The following is a 16,434-nucleotide window of genomic DNA, read 5'->3' on the forward strand; positions in this document are numbered from 1 at the left end:
CTCAATGCAATGCAGTGTTTGCATGTTTCTTTTGTTTTAATAGTAGTTTGGTTTTTATCTAGTTGCGCCCGTTGGTCTCACATAAAGTTGTTTTAACCTTCAAACAAAAAGCTGAAAGTAAAAATGCAGACATATTTTCATGCATTTTGAAAAATACAATGGGAAAAAATTGTTCTGAAGTTTTAGAGGATACAAACTAAAAGAAATCAAGGAGTGTATAAAATTGCTAGGAAGCAGCACCAGAAGAAAAAAGATAAATATTACCTGGGATTTAGAGCAGAGACTTTAGCTGAAAATAGGCAATGGGTATGGACGGACAGTTGGCAGAAGCAAACATGAGGGAAAATAGTCAACTCTGCTCGTGGTTGAAAAAAAACACATGGAAATATAGAATTGTACGCACTATAAATTAGCAAAATGTCAAAAAAATGAATACAGCCTGTTCTGGTAATTCTATGTTAAAATTGGCCTACGTATATATTTCTAGAGACACAGAAATTTAAACTTACATAATTAAAATAAAAACCACAGTTCCTTAGTCACAGTAGCCGATTTCAAGTGCTCAATAGCCACATGAAACTAGGAGCTATCATACCTTTCAGCACAGAATGTTTCCATTAGCACAGGAAATGCTATTGAACTGGAGTCTGGAGGATAGACACAGGAGTGGTAGATCTTAAAGATGCACAGCTCTCATAGTACTTGACATTTCAATTGCTCTCCATTGCTTTTATCGGTTGATCTTTGCATTGATACGTTACCCAATGTCCTCTTAAACACTTGGCATTTTCAGACCTATTTTTCTAATCTAATGGAATGAAATAATATATCTCGCTGATTTAAAAAATTTGCATTTTCCTGATTACTAATTAGGTCAAGTATTTTTTCACGTATTTATTAGCCTCTCATATTTCCTCTTCCGTGAGTTGCTATTTTTTTCCTCCACATTACCACGTTGAAATTATTTAAAATGGGAAAATGTTTATGATATAGTGATAAGTTAAAAAAAAAAGAACAAGCTTTTATTCTTTGTTTTCTAAGTCTTCCTCTTAGCTCTACGTAGACAGAGTGGTTATTTTTCTTTATCCCTGCTATTATTTTTATTTGACATTATTCCTTTCTGGTAGAACACTGTGTGCTTGACCTAAAAAAAAAAAAATTGTCTGTGTTTGTGTGTATGTGTGTGCCTGTCTGTGTCTGTGTGAATGTATGCGTGTGTGTATAAAAGCAAGGAAAGAGCAGAGAGAGAAAAACAACATTTCAAGATTTGTATCTTTAATTAGACTACATGTTTAAATTGCAAAGGAAACTGCCTTCCATAACTCAAGTAGAAGGAAATGAATTTGTGTATATTGTTTGGAGACCTCACATATTCATGTTTTGGAAGTTAACTTAAGCACACAGTAGTCCAAGTAGTCAACTTGGAAAAGAAATGACATTCTTTAAAGAAGTGAAACTGCAGTGTTTAGAAACAAAAACAGAAACAAGACAAAGAGCAATGATAGTGTAAAAACCGAATAGAAATTAATTCCTGCCCAACTTCAATCTTTGGGAAAAACGGGCTGTATTCCCTAGCACGTTTCATGGCAGTTTTGGCATCCAGCATGTGGAACCTTCCACTAGTGAAACGCAATTAAGTTCCCACACGTACCCACGCAGATTTGTCCCCTATTGGTCCTTTCCTTCTGTTTTACTGTCAACCAGGCTCTTTTCTATTATTCTTTCATTTCCTGCCTAGATCATCTTTCCCAATTTCCCTGTTTACACTCTGTTGAACGACGTTTCCCACCCCCGGTACAGGTGCTCTTTACAGCAGGTCCGAAGAGAACAAGGATTTTTACCTTTAACAAAGACAGACAGGAGCCGTCTTTATACCTGCTCATTGAGACTGCAGTCTCTAGACGATGTTGCAGCCTCACGTCCTCCAAGTGATTTTTGTTAGCTGTAGGCATACCGGGTATCTGTTATGGATGTCTGGAATTTTAGTAGCGTGGGCTAGAATATGCCTTTGTGCATTCTCTCTCTTTCCCACTTGCTTCGAAATGAGCACCCCTGTAAGTGACTTGTTCAGAACAGGAGTCAGAGAGCCTCTCAGTTTACTGTTCTTGCCCTTGCCCTTGCCCTTGCCCTTGCCTGGAACAGTGCCACTTTCCAGTGGACCCACTTTGTGGGGCTCTTTGTTAACTCATGTACGAATTTGTAACGTGGGTGTTGCTGCTTTTCCTTTGATTTGCAGTAAGGTGTCAGTTCATTCTAAGGGTGTTGTGACATGAGTTATAGGACAGGAAATGAAAGAAGGCCACAACGAAGTAAAATTGATAAAACAAGATGTTTTTAAAATTAGGATAAAACCTTGCCCAGTAAAACCTGGAGCGCCAACGAAATAGGATTTGCAACTTGAATGCACACCCTTCAGGAGGCCTCTCAGAAGAATTGCCAAGCAATGCTTGACTTCCCAGGGGCGCTTGTGCTGTGGGATGCCATATCACTGTGGTCCTAGAACCTCCCATGGTCTTCCATCTGCTGAAGTTTGAGCTAAGGTGTGCATATTTGGATCTACTTGCTAAGATTTCCCTAACGTGTATCCTGGATGTTATCTAAAAACATTTTTCTTTCCAAGTGCCTGGAATGTACTGGGACTTTTCCTGAAGCTACTCTTTTGCATAACAGAGTCAGATTTGCAGCTGTGCAAATGATTTGGGGATGCTCCATAGGGTCACCTGCTTTAAATATCAGCCTTACCACTGGAATGCTGGCATTATTACTTCTTTTCTTGGATGCTGGATGCCTTCCCTAAAGGGTATGGCTGTAACAAGCTACCCCATTGCTTCACAAAGTGTGGTTCCTGAATCAGCTGGGAACTTATTAGAAATCGAATAACCAGACCCCAGACCAGACCCACTGAACTGGAAACTAGAGGGACAGAGCCCAGAGTTCTGTGGTTTAACAAGACTTTCAGGTGATTCCAATGCTCATTAAAACTTGAGAGCCTCCTACAAAAGCCTGTGGATGTCAAAGTGACATGTGCAGATGATGTGAAAGGAAATATCGCAACTTTATACTTCATAGTCTCCATTTCTAATGTCAATTTTTGTGCACTGTATATACCTAATATGCGTTATCGTTTATGTATAATTTATCAACACATGCATGTTGTGTACTAACTAGGAGTTCATGTTTAATTTTGTTATTGATACAGATGCATGATGCACAAAGTTTGAAGACCACTTGTATAACATTCAAAAACGCTTATGCTTTAACTCCAGCTGAGCTATTAGCCAGCAATCATGTCATGCATTCGTGTTCATATATTTATCTCCTTTGTTCTAAAATGCTTTGCAAATAATTTATAGCATTCATTTCTCCTGTTGTACAGAGAACTCTCACATTCCCAGTAAAGTGACAAAAAAGAGACCTCTCTGTTGCATCCTGGATTCTTTTTGCCTCTCTTTGAACAACACAGAGAATAATGATGGCCCATGAACAGCATCAGTGGTGCCTTCCCACATCCAATGTGCATGCAGAAAAGGCACAAAGAGCTAGAAAGAGGAATCTATGCCCAGTCCTCACCATGCCCTTTTCCCACTCCCATTACTCTGCTTAGATGGAGGAGTCCCTGGGGCCTGGGGGGCACTCTGTTCTCGTTGGCAGTTTTCCTCACTTCCCCACAAATACCAGCTTGCACGAGCCTGGTGTGCCTCCTGTGTTGCACACTTATGCTCCCTTTGTCTTATGTATTCCTGAGCTCCCCAGAGAATACCAGTGTGCACTTGTTATAAATGGAAAAAATGGAGGAACTAGGAGTACGGCGGACTTTCAAGCCACAATAATTTAGGAGCTCAACAAAGGAAAAGGAAAAAATGATTATTTCATTCCTAGCATAGTGTTTGCATAAAGTGTACTCTCCGTAACTGTGCATGAGGTGAATGAACAAACATATACATACAGTTCGGTTCCTGAGCACTGTGTTCTAGTAAAATTACATAGCAGCTTAAAAGCAAAAATACAGGTTTGAGTCTTACCACCGTCCTTACTATCGGTGTGACCTCGAGGAAGTCCCATGGCCTCTGTTAAGCCTCATTTCCTTTACTCTGTAAATCAAAGAGAAGGGTAGTAAGTACTTCATAAACTTACTGTGAGAATTAAGTGAGATGTAGCTGTTCAGCATGGTATCTGACACATGGTAAACTCCCGGGAAAGGTCAGTTAAGTCATATGTCGCTAATGCTGAACCAAATGCCAAAAATTCACAAAGCGTATTCCTGCCCTCAAGCCCTTTCTGAGTGAAGTTCACGCACTCTTTTTTCCCTAGCTAAGGCCAATGATCTTACATAATCTATGCTTTTCTGAAAATCAAAAGCAATGCCTTTATTGAAGAGACTGACCTAAACATTTGTTAACCACTATCTCCTCCCGCCCATATGTCTGTCTGTCTGGAAGAGTTATTTTTGTTCTTGAGCTACAACTACTGGCAGAGGGGCAGAGTCCTTTTCATTCTGTCTCACCTAATGGAACATTATACTTCATCATTAAGAAGGAAGGGGGAAATTATATGTAGATCTCCACGCTGGAGCCATTTAGTTGAAAACTAGATGGCAGTAAAATGATACCACATCAAGGAAGGAATAAAAGGGTACAAGTTTTCTATCACTGTTTGGAAAAATTAATTTGTCTCTGAGGAGACTTTATAGCATGTTATCATCAAATAAAAACACCCTAGGATAATAACGCAACTTTCTATGAACTCTGAAAAAAATGGCTCCAGAAAAAGTAACACAGTACTTTCCTCTTTTTCCCCCAGAATCACCCTTTGTGAATAATGGGAAATCAGCAAATATTATTTGAACTAATAGTTAAGTAAGAAGAAAGCCTGTGACAAAGGTGCGAGGATGTCTGGGCACAATGTGCAGAATTGCTTCCCGGGAACACTTCTTCGCCCATTCATTTGGGCTTGTTACAATCACATAATTCCCATATATGACTTGACTTCAATATTTTCAATAATGTATGAAGTAGGTCTTACTGTCCTAATTCAGTATTTCAGGTAGTAAGAATTTGAGACACTGCCCAAGTTCACACAGTTATAAGTAATGAAATCAAGATATAAACCTCAACCCACTTATGGCCTCATGTGGAGGATGGGAAGGGGCCTTTAGTTCATCTTTTTTCCTTCTTTGAGAAAATGTGAATTACTGCAGCAAAGTGGATCCCTTCCTCCTGTGCTCACATTACCACTGCTTTGCTTCACTGACTTGAATACTCCAAGGTTACTAGCCTTGCCCCTCTGAGACCACTAGATCTGTCACATGGACTCATACATTGGGTCAGCCTTAAACCTTCAGTTTGATTCATTTCAAAAAACATGAACTGAGAGCCCTCAACGAACCAGGCACTATGCTATGGGCTTGAGAACCAGCAATAATGGATAAACTTCTTGCTCCTGAGGGTATCAGTCTGGAAGGAAATAGACCAAAATGATAATAATGGATAACTCTGGCATTGGTTTAAGTTCTCTTTTCCTCTTTTTTCTTATCTGCATAAAATGTCTGCTAGCACGTGTTACTTTTATAGAAGAGCTTAAAGAAAAAAAAACAAGGGCTACAAGAAAAGAAACTCTTCGGAAACTGATCTCTAATGACAAAGGCTGAACCAACACCATTTCCCCAGCCTTCTGACTCCTTACATCATAGAGGCACTATTGTTCAAAGCCACTTTGGGGAATTGTTTAATTGAGAACCTGCTAGATATCAGACAATCTGTTCAGTGTTGGAAGTTATAGAGATAAATAACATAAACATTGACAATTTTGGAAAAACGGTGGGATATGATATTTTCCATTTATACTGATACTGGTCTCTTCTGTTTGCATAAAGCTTTTGCCCGTTTTTGTACAAAGTAGCTATTACACCCGTCTAGAAATGCACAATGCCGTATTGACATGAAGTGTCTTCTTTTGAGAGCTATGCAAAAAAAAGCCCATAAATTATCATTGCATGCCAATAGAAACACAGAATAACCCCACAGAATCCTCTTAAACATAATATTTAAAGAACCTCTAGTGTTGGGTAGGAGTCTGAAGCTGAAAAAGTAAACTGCAAAATGCTAAAAAAAAAAAAATTATAATAATCCCAACGCTTCTCAAAATCCTTCCTGTAAATGAGGGAATGAACTAGAGGGCTAACCCAAAGTGCTAGCACACAGCAGAATGCTGTTGTTATTAATATGATAAATAGATGCCAGAAATGCCAACTCTCTACCCTCTGCCTCAACCCTCTCCAAATAGCCTTTCTGGCTTAATCCTTTTATGAGGCTAAAAAAAATAATTCAGGCCTCATGCAGACCATATTGGACTCTCATGGCCTTCTGTCACCCTTCAGACCCTCACCCTAGATAAACAGCTCCTCACATGTCAGAGGAAACCATTGGCACTGACAACCACAATGGATTTGATCGTTACCCTATAACTATACAACTGATATGTCATCATTCATTATTCAAATATTGATCACCATCTTGTGCTGTTACAGATAAATGAGATGAGGCCTTTTTTTAAAATCAAAAACTCTCTTTTGGATAAACTGAAGGAGTTAAATTTGGTCAGCTCAGTTACTGGAGGTTGTTTTAAAACTGCGTTATTATTTCGGCAATATCGATGAAGCCTATGGCTTTAGCTAAAGAGAAATATGACATCACATAAATTAATGACATGATTAAGAATGAAGGGCTAAATACCATTTAGATAAACCAAGAGTTTAATATGCTGAGCCCTAAAACTCCAGCAGATAAAAGCAGGAGTTAACTGCAAGCTGCAATTAATGACCCAGACTTTGAATATAATGAAAATTAATGAGCTGAATTCTTTCTAGTGTAACACATGATAATCGACCTTTGAAGATCATTGGTATCAGATAAAAACAATAAACATTAGACCATAAAAATCTTGATTTTCAATGCAGAAAATATTTTCCAAATTCAATGTAAAAACATAATACACTTATTTAAATATATACACATATATATGCATATATATTTACAAATAAACAGATCCTGGCTATAGTCGGTGGGATAGGGCTATGTTGTAATAATGTCCATGGTGCTGATTGCCATCCCAGCAGAGATTCAGGAATCCAGGACTCAGACTCTAACAGCCACAGACCTCTCTCTGCTAGCTGTAAGAATGACAAGACGGCACTTGGGTGGCTCAATCAGTTAAGCATCTGACTCTTGATTTTGGCTCAAGTCATGATCTCAGGGTCATGAGATCTAGCCCTGCTTTGGGCTCCAAGTTGGATGTGGAGACTGCTTAAGTTTCTCTCTCTCCCTCCCTCTCTCTCTGCCCCTCCCCTGTTCTTTCTCTCTCACTCTCTCTCAAAAACTTAAAAAACAAAAAAAGAATCACAAGATCCAGTAGACCAGGACCTAAAGAGCTGTTTGCAGACCCCATGTCTCCCAACCAGAGACCATAAAGAGAAAAACATTGAGAGAATCAGGGAAAAAAAAAAAAAAAAGGAAATTCCAAGAGATTCTCAAGCCAGAAAGGAGAAAGGGTGGGGAAGCAGACCAAGACAGAATAAGAAAGATACTTCATTTTGGAGAGTGAAGAAATATTGCTTTATAAATACTAGCTTTCCCTGTATCAATAAACATAAGTCTCAAGTATCAAGCAAAGGAAATCATAATGTGCACCCCATTAACTCCTTCATCCTCTAATGTCCGGAGAAATGCCCACAAAGTCCCTTCAGAATCGCCACAAAAGTCATCACCTCTTCCCAACCTCCCCAGTAATGCCTTAAACAGTAACATTTAAAATAAATAAAAGATTGTTTATAATTCAATAGTAATATTTTTAGTCTTCAGTATCAGTATCATAATGTCAGGAAGCTGATGGATATTGTTTAAATGTTTAAATATGGTTTTTTACTCTTTAAATGGGAATAAGATGCCCCAGTAATGCTACCCATTATTTATCCAAGCTCCCTTATGCTGCATGGGGAAATGTCAAAGGTCCTGGCAGAGGGCAAACCAAAAGCCACAGGAAGATGAAGACCAGAATGTGGCCCTAGATCATGAAAGGTGCTGGCCCCTCTGGGCCCCGATGCTTTGCATAAAGGCACCTGAAGAGGCCACCCACAGATAATTCAGGTGTGTTTCCAGTTTCGCTCCTTTGTTAAAGTCAGGTTTCATTTCTGACTGAACCTGAATGGCTTCAGGGCAGAGTCTGATCCCAGCTCTTGTTCAGGGACCCTCGAGGAAGTCACGGAACTCTATGTTCCCATGCGAGGACATGCTGGCAAGTGAGGGGAGTTACTGCAATTACTTCTTCAGAGGTTCCTGGAGGAACCAAACTTGTCATGACTCTCTATGAAGAACATAGAAGAGGTTGCCACCAAAAACACAAGTTTCATGAAAACTCACTAAAGAAAGATTATGAGAAAAATGGAGACTATAGGGAGAGTCAACTATTATATACATAGATACCTTGAAAAAATGTCTGGTTTCTGTCCTCCTGATTAACTGGGCTTTTCTTTTAATTGCAGTGCTTATTTTGTTATAAAACAGTATAGTCATGGGGCACCTGGGTGGCTAAATAGGTTAAGCATCCAACTTCATGGTTTGTGAGTTGGAGCCCCACGTCGGGCTCTGTGCTGACAGCTCAGAGCCTGGAGCCTGCTCCGGCTCCTGTGCCTCCCTCTCTCTTTACCCCTCCCCTGCTCACATTCTCTGTCTCTCAAAAATAAACATTAAAAAAATTTTTTTTTCAAAGAGTGTAGTCACTTAGTAGGTATCTAGCATCAATTCCATGTTTTTGAACTTGGCTAGAGCCTGTAATTATGTTTAAGAATTTTAAACCTGGGGCACCTGGGTGGCTCAGTTGGTTGAGCCTCTGACTTTGGCTCAGGTCATGATCTACAGTTCATGAGTTAGAGCCCTGCATCGAGCTCTGTGCTGACAGCTCAGAGCCTGGAGCCTGCTTTGGATTCTGTGTCTCCCTCTCTCTCTGCTCTTCCCCTGCTCATGCTCTGTCTCTCTCTCCTTCAGAGATAAATAAAAACATTTAGAACAATTTTTTTTAAGAATTTGAAATGTATGGAGCCCCCTGGGTTGCCCAACTTCAGCTCAGGTCATGACCTCCACAGTGTGTGAGTTCGATCCCCGTATCTGGCTCTGTGCTGACAGCTCAGAGCCTGGAGCCTACTTTGTATTCTGTCTCCCTCTGTCTTTGCCCCTCCCCTGTTCACACTCTGTCTCTCTGTCTCAAAAATAGTTAATAATAACCATTAAAAAATGATAAAAAGAATTTGAAACCTAGCATAACTGAGACACACATACATACACACACGCACGTGCGCACACACACACACACACACATTTTCCTTCTCTGCCCTGTCATTATCCATTGGTTACTTAAACTATGAAGCCACCTTGAGACCTCTCCTTCACGGAAAATATATGAAGGCAGGACTCTGAAGCTGTCCCTGCATTTGACACAGAACTGGGGTATACTGTTGTGAGTGGCATCCATCTGAGAGGAAATCACTGGGGGAAAGGGGGGGGTGGTTACTGACAGACGTTTGGAGCTCACTATCCTTGGGTCAAGTCGGTGAATCCTCTTCCTCCCTAGCTATTTGCTCTGAAAAATAAAGAGAGGATATCATTCCCTTCCTACATGCCCTTTGGCTTCCTGAGTCTTGTCTTGCCATTTCGCCTAATAGCTGACAACAGAATTGATTCTGAAAGGAGAAACTTGGCTGTATCTGCTGCAGCAGAAGTTCTGGTTTCTGTCTCCGGGAGCTGACAAACACCAAGTGTTCTGCCTCACCCAAGTCCGTGAAATGCTGGGGGGGGGGGGGGGGGGGGGGGGGCTGTCAATGGGGTCACACCTCTTTTTCTCAGCCTAATGGCGTGTTTATTTAACCAAAACCCATACTGGGGAACTCTAAGCAAATAAACAATGTCGCAGAAGAGCAGATAATTTTTAAAACTGAAGACCACACTCAAGCATAAAGCTAAGTAAACACAACTTTGATGTGTTAAGATGGATTGCAGCCAACTTCTAACAATCCTTCACCGTTTTTACTGGGTTTCCCACACATGATCTCATTTGATCCTTGCAACAACCTTGAGACACTACTTCAATCACCAATAGTTGTTATCCCTGTTTCACAGCAGAGGAAACTGAGTCTCAGAGAAGTTCACATGATTTTCCAGGGATTACTGTTCTAAGCAGCAATGTCTATATTTAGAGCTGAGTTTTCTGACTCTAGACCCATTCTCCTTTTTTAATGTCTTGCTGCCTTCAACTAAGTATGTAAACCATTACATGAGGGACAAACTTTCAAAACAACAAACATTTTGCTGGTTTTTAAAAAGCTCTTAGCAGTTGCATAGAACACCAAAAGTCTGGCAACCTCGATAAAAGAGCAGACCGATGCAGGGCCAGAGCATTTCATAACTAAAATCCCTAGTGTGTTCACTCCTGAACTTGACCTTACTAGTCGTTAAGCTTCTCAGTTGATTTGTTCAATTTAGACCATGTAATTATTTGGGGAACCATAAATGCTTGGACACCAAGTAAATCCCCATCACCTAGATTCTACAATTAACATTCTAGTATACTTGCTTTGTCTGTCTGTCCATCCCTCTAGCCAACCAGCAATCCATATTATTTTTCTGAAGCTGCAGATATCAGTAAATTTTATACGTAAATAATTTGGCATGCATATCATTAATTATCAATAATTGCTGATGGCTCTTATTTTTTAAGTAAAACTTGCATATAATCAACTATACAGATATTAAGCGTACCATTCAGTAAGTTTTGCCAAATGTATACACCCATATAACTCAAACCTCTGTCTAGATATGGAATATTACCCTCGCCCCAGAAAGCTCCTTCTCTGCATGCTCCTTCCCAAATCCCCTCCTCACCATTACTCTACTATTTATCACTAACAGTTAGTTTTATCTCTTCTAGAACATCATATAAACGTGTTCATGTGTTTGTGATTCATTCATGCTGCTTTGTGTATCAAGAGTTTACTCCTTTGAATTGTTGAGCATCACTCTACTGTAAGAATATAACTAGTTTCTTTATTCACTGTCCTCTTGACAGACACATGGATTATTTGCAGTTTTTAGGTATCCTAAATAAAATTACTATGAACAGTCTTACAGAGATCTTTTTGTGAATATGTTTTCATTTCTTTTGTTAAATACCTAGAAATGGATTGCCAGGTCACAAGTAGGTATATGTCTAGTTTCATAAGAAACTTCCTTAACTCTTTTTGAAGCAATTGCACTGTTTTAACTCACATCAACAATGTCTGGAGAGTCCCTGTTGCTTCACATGATCAGCAACGTTCGGCATTTTCAGGCTTTTTTAATTTTAGCCGTTCAGGTGGGTGTGTATCATATTACTTTTTTAGTTATCAAATAAGAATATTCACAGAGAGGGGCGCCTGGGTGGCACAGTCGGTTAAGCGTCCGACTTCAGCCAGGTCACGATCTCGCGGTCCGTGAGTTCGAGCCCCGCATCGGGCTCTGGGCTGATGGCTCAGAGCCTGGAGCCTGTTTCCGATTCTGTGTCTCCCTCTCTCTCTGCCCCTCCCTCGTTCATGCTCTGTCTCTCTCTGTCCCAAAAATAAATAAACGTTGAAAAAAAAATTAAAAAAAAAAAAAGAATATTCACAGAGTATATCCACACTTCCATTATCAAGGGGCATCTCAGGCAAAATCTGTATCTAAATCCCCCTATTACTATACCAGTTCAGGCTTCTTAAGTCATATGATTATGACATTAAATCTTGATTCTCATCCTTCAGGAGTTGATGGAAAGATTATTTAACTTCAATTGGAGCTCCAAGTCACTATCATTGAAGTTAATTTTTAGGATGTTCGCCCATTAAAACTAGGACTTTCTATTAATCAAAATTATCAGGTTGGCTCTTGATTTATGCTCAATAGAAAAATAAATAAATAAGCACAGCCTAGTCACAAACCTGTAAAATGTCTTTGGCTAAATTAAATGGGCACCACCACAAAGGTGGCTCTCTTAGACTTAAACTTGATATTAATAAGAGTGAATCCATGTAGACTAAGCTTAAGTAATAACACATGGTAAAGTTACTTCCATGTTAAGTTGCTTCCAGTTGCTGGAGGAAAAGTCATAGGCCTAATTCTGTCTTAATGTAAGTTATTCCTTCGGTCTTCTAATTTATCCTTAGAAAGTTTCAAGCGTTCACATTGCTGTTTTCTTGGCTTTTCCTGCATTTTCTCTGTTATAACTTCATTGTTCATTTATTATGAAAATAACCTACATGATCTTTTTTTTTTTTTTTAATGTTTATTTTTGAGAGACAGAGACAGAGTGTGAGCAGGGGAGGGGCAGAGAGAGAGAGAAAGACACAGAATCTGAAGAGGCTCCAGGCTCTGAGCTGTCAGCACAGAGCCCGATGCGGGGCTGGAACTCACAAGCCATGAGATCATGACCTGAGCCGAAGTCGGATGCTTAACCGACTGAGCCACCCAGGCGCTCCCACCTACATGATCTTAATGCTTATCAAAATCTATTTCAGTCCACTGCTTATAACATTAGACATATTATAACTCATTTGACATTTTGTCTTTAATGAACTTTTAATAATCAGCAGCAGTAATGCAGCTTAGAGCCCTGAAGCAGGAGGAACAAATTGTACAAATCCTGAAGCTAATGGAACTGGTCAAGGCATCTCATTAAACACCAACATAAACAATATAGTAACTTTTCCACTTCTCTTTAACTAGTTCCTTTCTTTCTTTGACTATAATTTTCCAAGATATTAAAGGATACTCTGCAAGTATATGTATGAATTTTTGAACCAGAAAATTTATAGTGCAACCTTAGCATCAATTAATCATTGTTAGGCACATTATATTTCTGGTGGCACCCATTCAGTTCTTCCCTGCACCATCTAGGATGGGCAAAATGGTTCCACAGTTTTGAGAATCCCCGTTGGTTACGGAGGCTTTAGGGAGATGGCATCTGCAGAAACGTTATGAATTAGGCATTTTAATCTCTGTCCTGACTTGCCTTTTTCAGGAGCACTAAATATACTACTTTATTGCTCACCATCTACCTGTAAGATAATAAAACATACTGGTTCTTGGGGCGTCTGGGCGGCTCAGTTGGTTAAGTGTCCCACTTCGGCTCAGGTCATGATCTCCCGGTTCGTGAGTTTGAGCCCCACGTTGGGCTCTGGGCTGACAGCTCCGAGCCTGGAGCTGCTTCAGATTCTGTGTCTACCCTCTGTCTCTGTCCCTCCCCCGCTTATGCTCTGCCTCTCTCTCAAAAATTAATAATAAAACATTTAAAAAAACATTAAAACATACTGGTTAAGATATGTTAATATGATAATCCTTTGTTTAAGTTACATCAAATGTCACCTATATATGAGTTTGCGTATTTTTGGAACTAAGTACTAGGCACACGTTTTGTACTTCTGAAAATAAGGATATTCCATGGCTTGAAATGATGTTACAGTGACTAATTGTCCCACACATCAAATGTGCAATAAATACTACAGATTTATTATAAGTTCCTTTTGTTTTAATCTGCGTATGTGACACGAGGGCCAACGCTATGCACAGGTGAAAACAGGCAGCTATTTTGGGATGATGAAGGAGCACAGAAAAGACCTGCCTGCCTTCACATATTTTTCCTCTAGGCTGCCTTAGGGATAAGACACTACCTTCAGATTTTTCTGTCAAAATCAACATCTTAGGGTAATACACCAGAATTGTTTTTTACTATATGAACCATTAATGCCCATTATTCCTCCAGAATCTAATAGAACCATGAAGGGACGGAACACAGAGACAGTTTGAAAGGCTGCAGATGATATAACGTGTGGTTGGGGGCAGGGAGAGGGGTAGTGGGGAAGAACCCCAGGTAGCCTGGGGCAGCTGAAGGGTGAAAGCTCCAGAAGAAAATCTGGGACTTTCACAAAAGATACACTTGTTTCCAGTGTTGGCCTGGGGCTAGACCCATGAGACCCAAATGAGAAACCAGCATAGTCCTTTATTTTCTGGAGAAAGCCGAATTTTGCATGTGAGCTCTTTTGAGGCACTTGGCTGTGGCGTAGGAAAGACAGAATAACTTTGCCGGCCTCAGTACTACTGAGGCAAAACCCTGGTGCATTTCCCCGTGTTACATAAGCCATATAGTTAGATAAACGCTGGTTCATCTACTAAATAAGTACTGAAAATGAAAACTGATTATACTTGTCAAGTGCTGTGTAAATACAAACTCTTTTTACTGTGAGTCCAGAACTTAAATAAAAAATCAAGCCATCATTCTTTTTCCGATAATTGCCCCTAACATTTTGCCAGTGACCACTTTATAAAGGAATCAAATCCAAATGCTGCATTATTTAATCAGATTTCACTGCGTTTTAAATGAACAGGGATAGAAGGTGACACTTTAGGATATGTGACAGAGCTCATGTCTAGGCTCCTTCTATTTCTAATTTATCTCTAAACTTTATCCCTTTTATTTAAATTGCTTTATTCAACACATGCGATTGTAACAGCATATAAAGGGTTTTTCTGACAATGAACTGTTCCCTAAATAAAAAAATAAAAGTGATCCCTCCATGTTTTATCATATTCCCATTTATACATTTTATCATAGGCAACAGAGAAAGGTTCAAGGACTTTAGAATAAATTTTACAGCATAAGTTCAGTAATTATTTAGCTTTAGATTGTTAAGCATATATTTGAATTGTATTACTTTTCCTTTTCATAAAATGTTTCTGTTTTCACTAAAATCAGTTGGCCTTTTGTAAATTAACCATAGCAAACAATAAAGGAATATTCTTCAGACTGAGACAAAAGACCTTGATAAAAATAACTGATATCTCGGCTCTCTAATCATATTATTCTAGAGCCTTAATATTAAAGAGCTCTCATAATTGGCAATTGAATAGCTCTCCGTTAGTTTCTCTAAAAATAAGAGTTTTTAATCTCTTCTTGCAGGCTAGAAGAGTCTTATGATTTAAATATATTTTGGAAATCTGTTTCAACAGTTAAATCAAAAATGTCTGATATTTTCAATTACTTAAAACATTTATGATTTTAAGCTCCCAGCAGAAATCTGCTGCTGAAGGGGAAAAAAAATTAAGAGCTGTTAGTCAGAAAGACGCTTATGTAAGAACTGTGACATTGGTCATTGCTTTGAAAGCAGGAAGTCCTATATTTTAGACTCAAGGCTTTAAGGAATCTTTATTGAGCATCCCTCCCCCCCGCCCCCCCACCCCCCGCCCCGAGCTGAGACAAATGGCTGATGAGTGAAATCTTGAGAAATGCTCACAGCTTTTCTCCTTCATTCTGTTACAGCCCGGAAGATGGTGAGATCCATCCAGAAATCTGTCGGCTTTATATCCAGCTGCAGTGTTGCTTAGAAATGTACACAACAGAGATGCTCAAATCCATATGTCTGCTGGGGTCTCTTCAGTTTCATCGAAAAGGTATCTGCATTTAGTGTACTGCCATAAACACTGAGGAATGTTAAACAAAAGCTAATCTTTCCCAAAGCCCTAAATGCACCCCATGGCTATCTACACACAATTAGAATGGATGTAAATGTTCAGGGAATGTTTGATATAAATTAATGAAAGAACTCTAGACCAATACTAAGTGCATAAGAACACTGATCATCTTGAACAGAAATTGTGGTAGAAACTGTTCTCAAATGTATCATTTTACCACTTGTGAACATGACTTTGGTTACAATCAGCGTGGGGAGTAAAAATATATAACAATCTTACTAGGGGTAAATGCCATCCAAGACTGCTGCTATTTCCCTAAATGAATTTGGCTGCAATAAGACAAATTACATATTATGTCTCAAAGATTTAAAAATAGGGGGAACTCAACCAACAATAGGGAGGCAGATGAGTAACAGAAAAATCTCATTCCTGGACTTAAATCATAAAGGAATATATTGGCTAAAAGGCCTGAAACTTCCAGAGGTGCCCATGACTTGAGCGTGGTTTGATCGGACTTTTGACTCACATTCTGAATGACCCTCTCTGCCTTCTCCTGGGGGTTGGCTTTACCCTCACACTGCTTTCCCTGACATCAACGAACTGATTCCAATGGGTCCAGTCATCACACCTGCATACTAAAGGATCCATAAAGAGACTTTCACTATAGACTAGAAAATGTCCTGAGCTTCTTTCTGATTGGGTCAGATTGGACCATGGGTCTATAAGTGAACCAATCACTGTGGCCAGAGGAATGGTTTTATACAGATTGATTCGGCAATCAAGGCACATTCCTGGGGAGGAAATCAAAAGTTTCTATTAGTTTCTAATTAGGAGGATTCCAGCTATATTTTCTTTACTCATTCAGTGAACACATAATTTAATGGAAATCTCTAAAAGGCAAACACTTTAT

At 39.4% G+C, this 16,434-nt stretch overlaps 1 protein-coding gene across 2 annotated transcripts in view; it reads left to right on the forward strand.

The window, feature by feature from the left end:
* LOC122489402 (regulator of G protein signaling 7 binding protein) overlaps window positions 1–16,434 on the forward strand; it is a 104,989-nt gene that overhangs the window by 47,910 nt on the left and 40,645 nt on the right. For both annotated transcript variants that reach the window (XM_043591151.1, XM_043591159.1), the window contains exon 3: window positions 15,373–15,503. In XM_043591151.1, coding sequence (XP_043447086.1) covers window positions 15,373–15,503 — 131 coding nt within the window. The remainder of the gene's footprint in view (window positions 1–15,372; window positions 15,504–16,434) is intronic.

Source organism: Prionailurus bengalensis, chromosome A1 (assembly GCF_016509475.1).
Source record: "Prionailurus bengalensis isolate Pbe53 chromosome A1, Fcat_Pben_1.1_paternal_pri, whole genome shotgun sequence".
In the NCBI taxonomy this organism is placed as follows: Eukaryota; Metazoa; Chordata; class Mammalia; order Carnivora; family Felidae; genus Prionailurus; species Prionailurus bengalensis.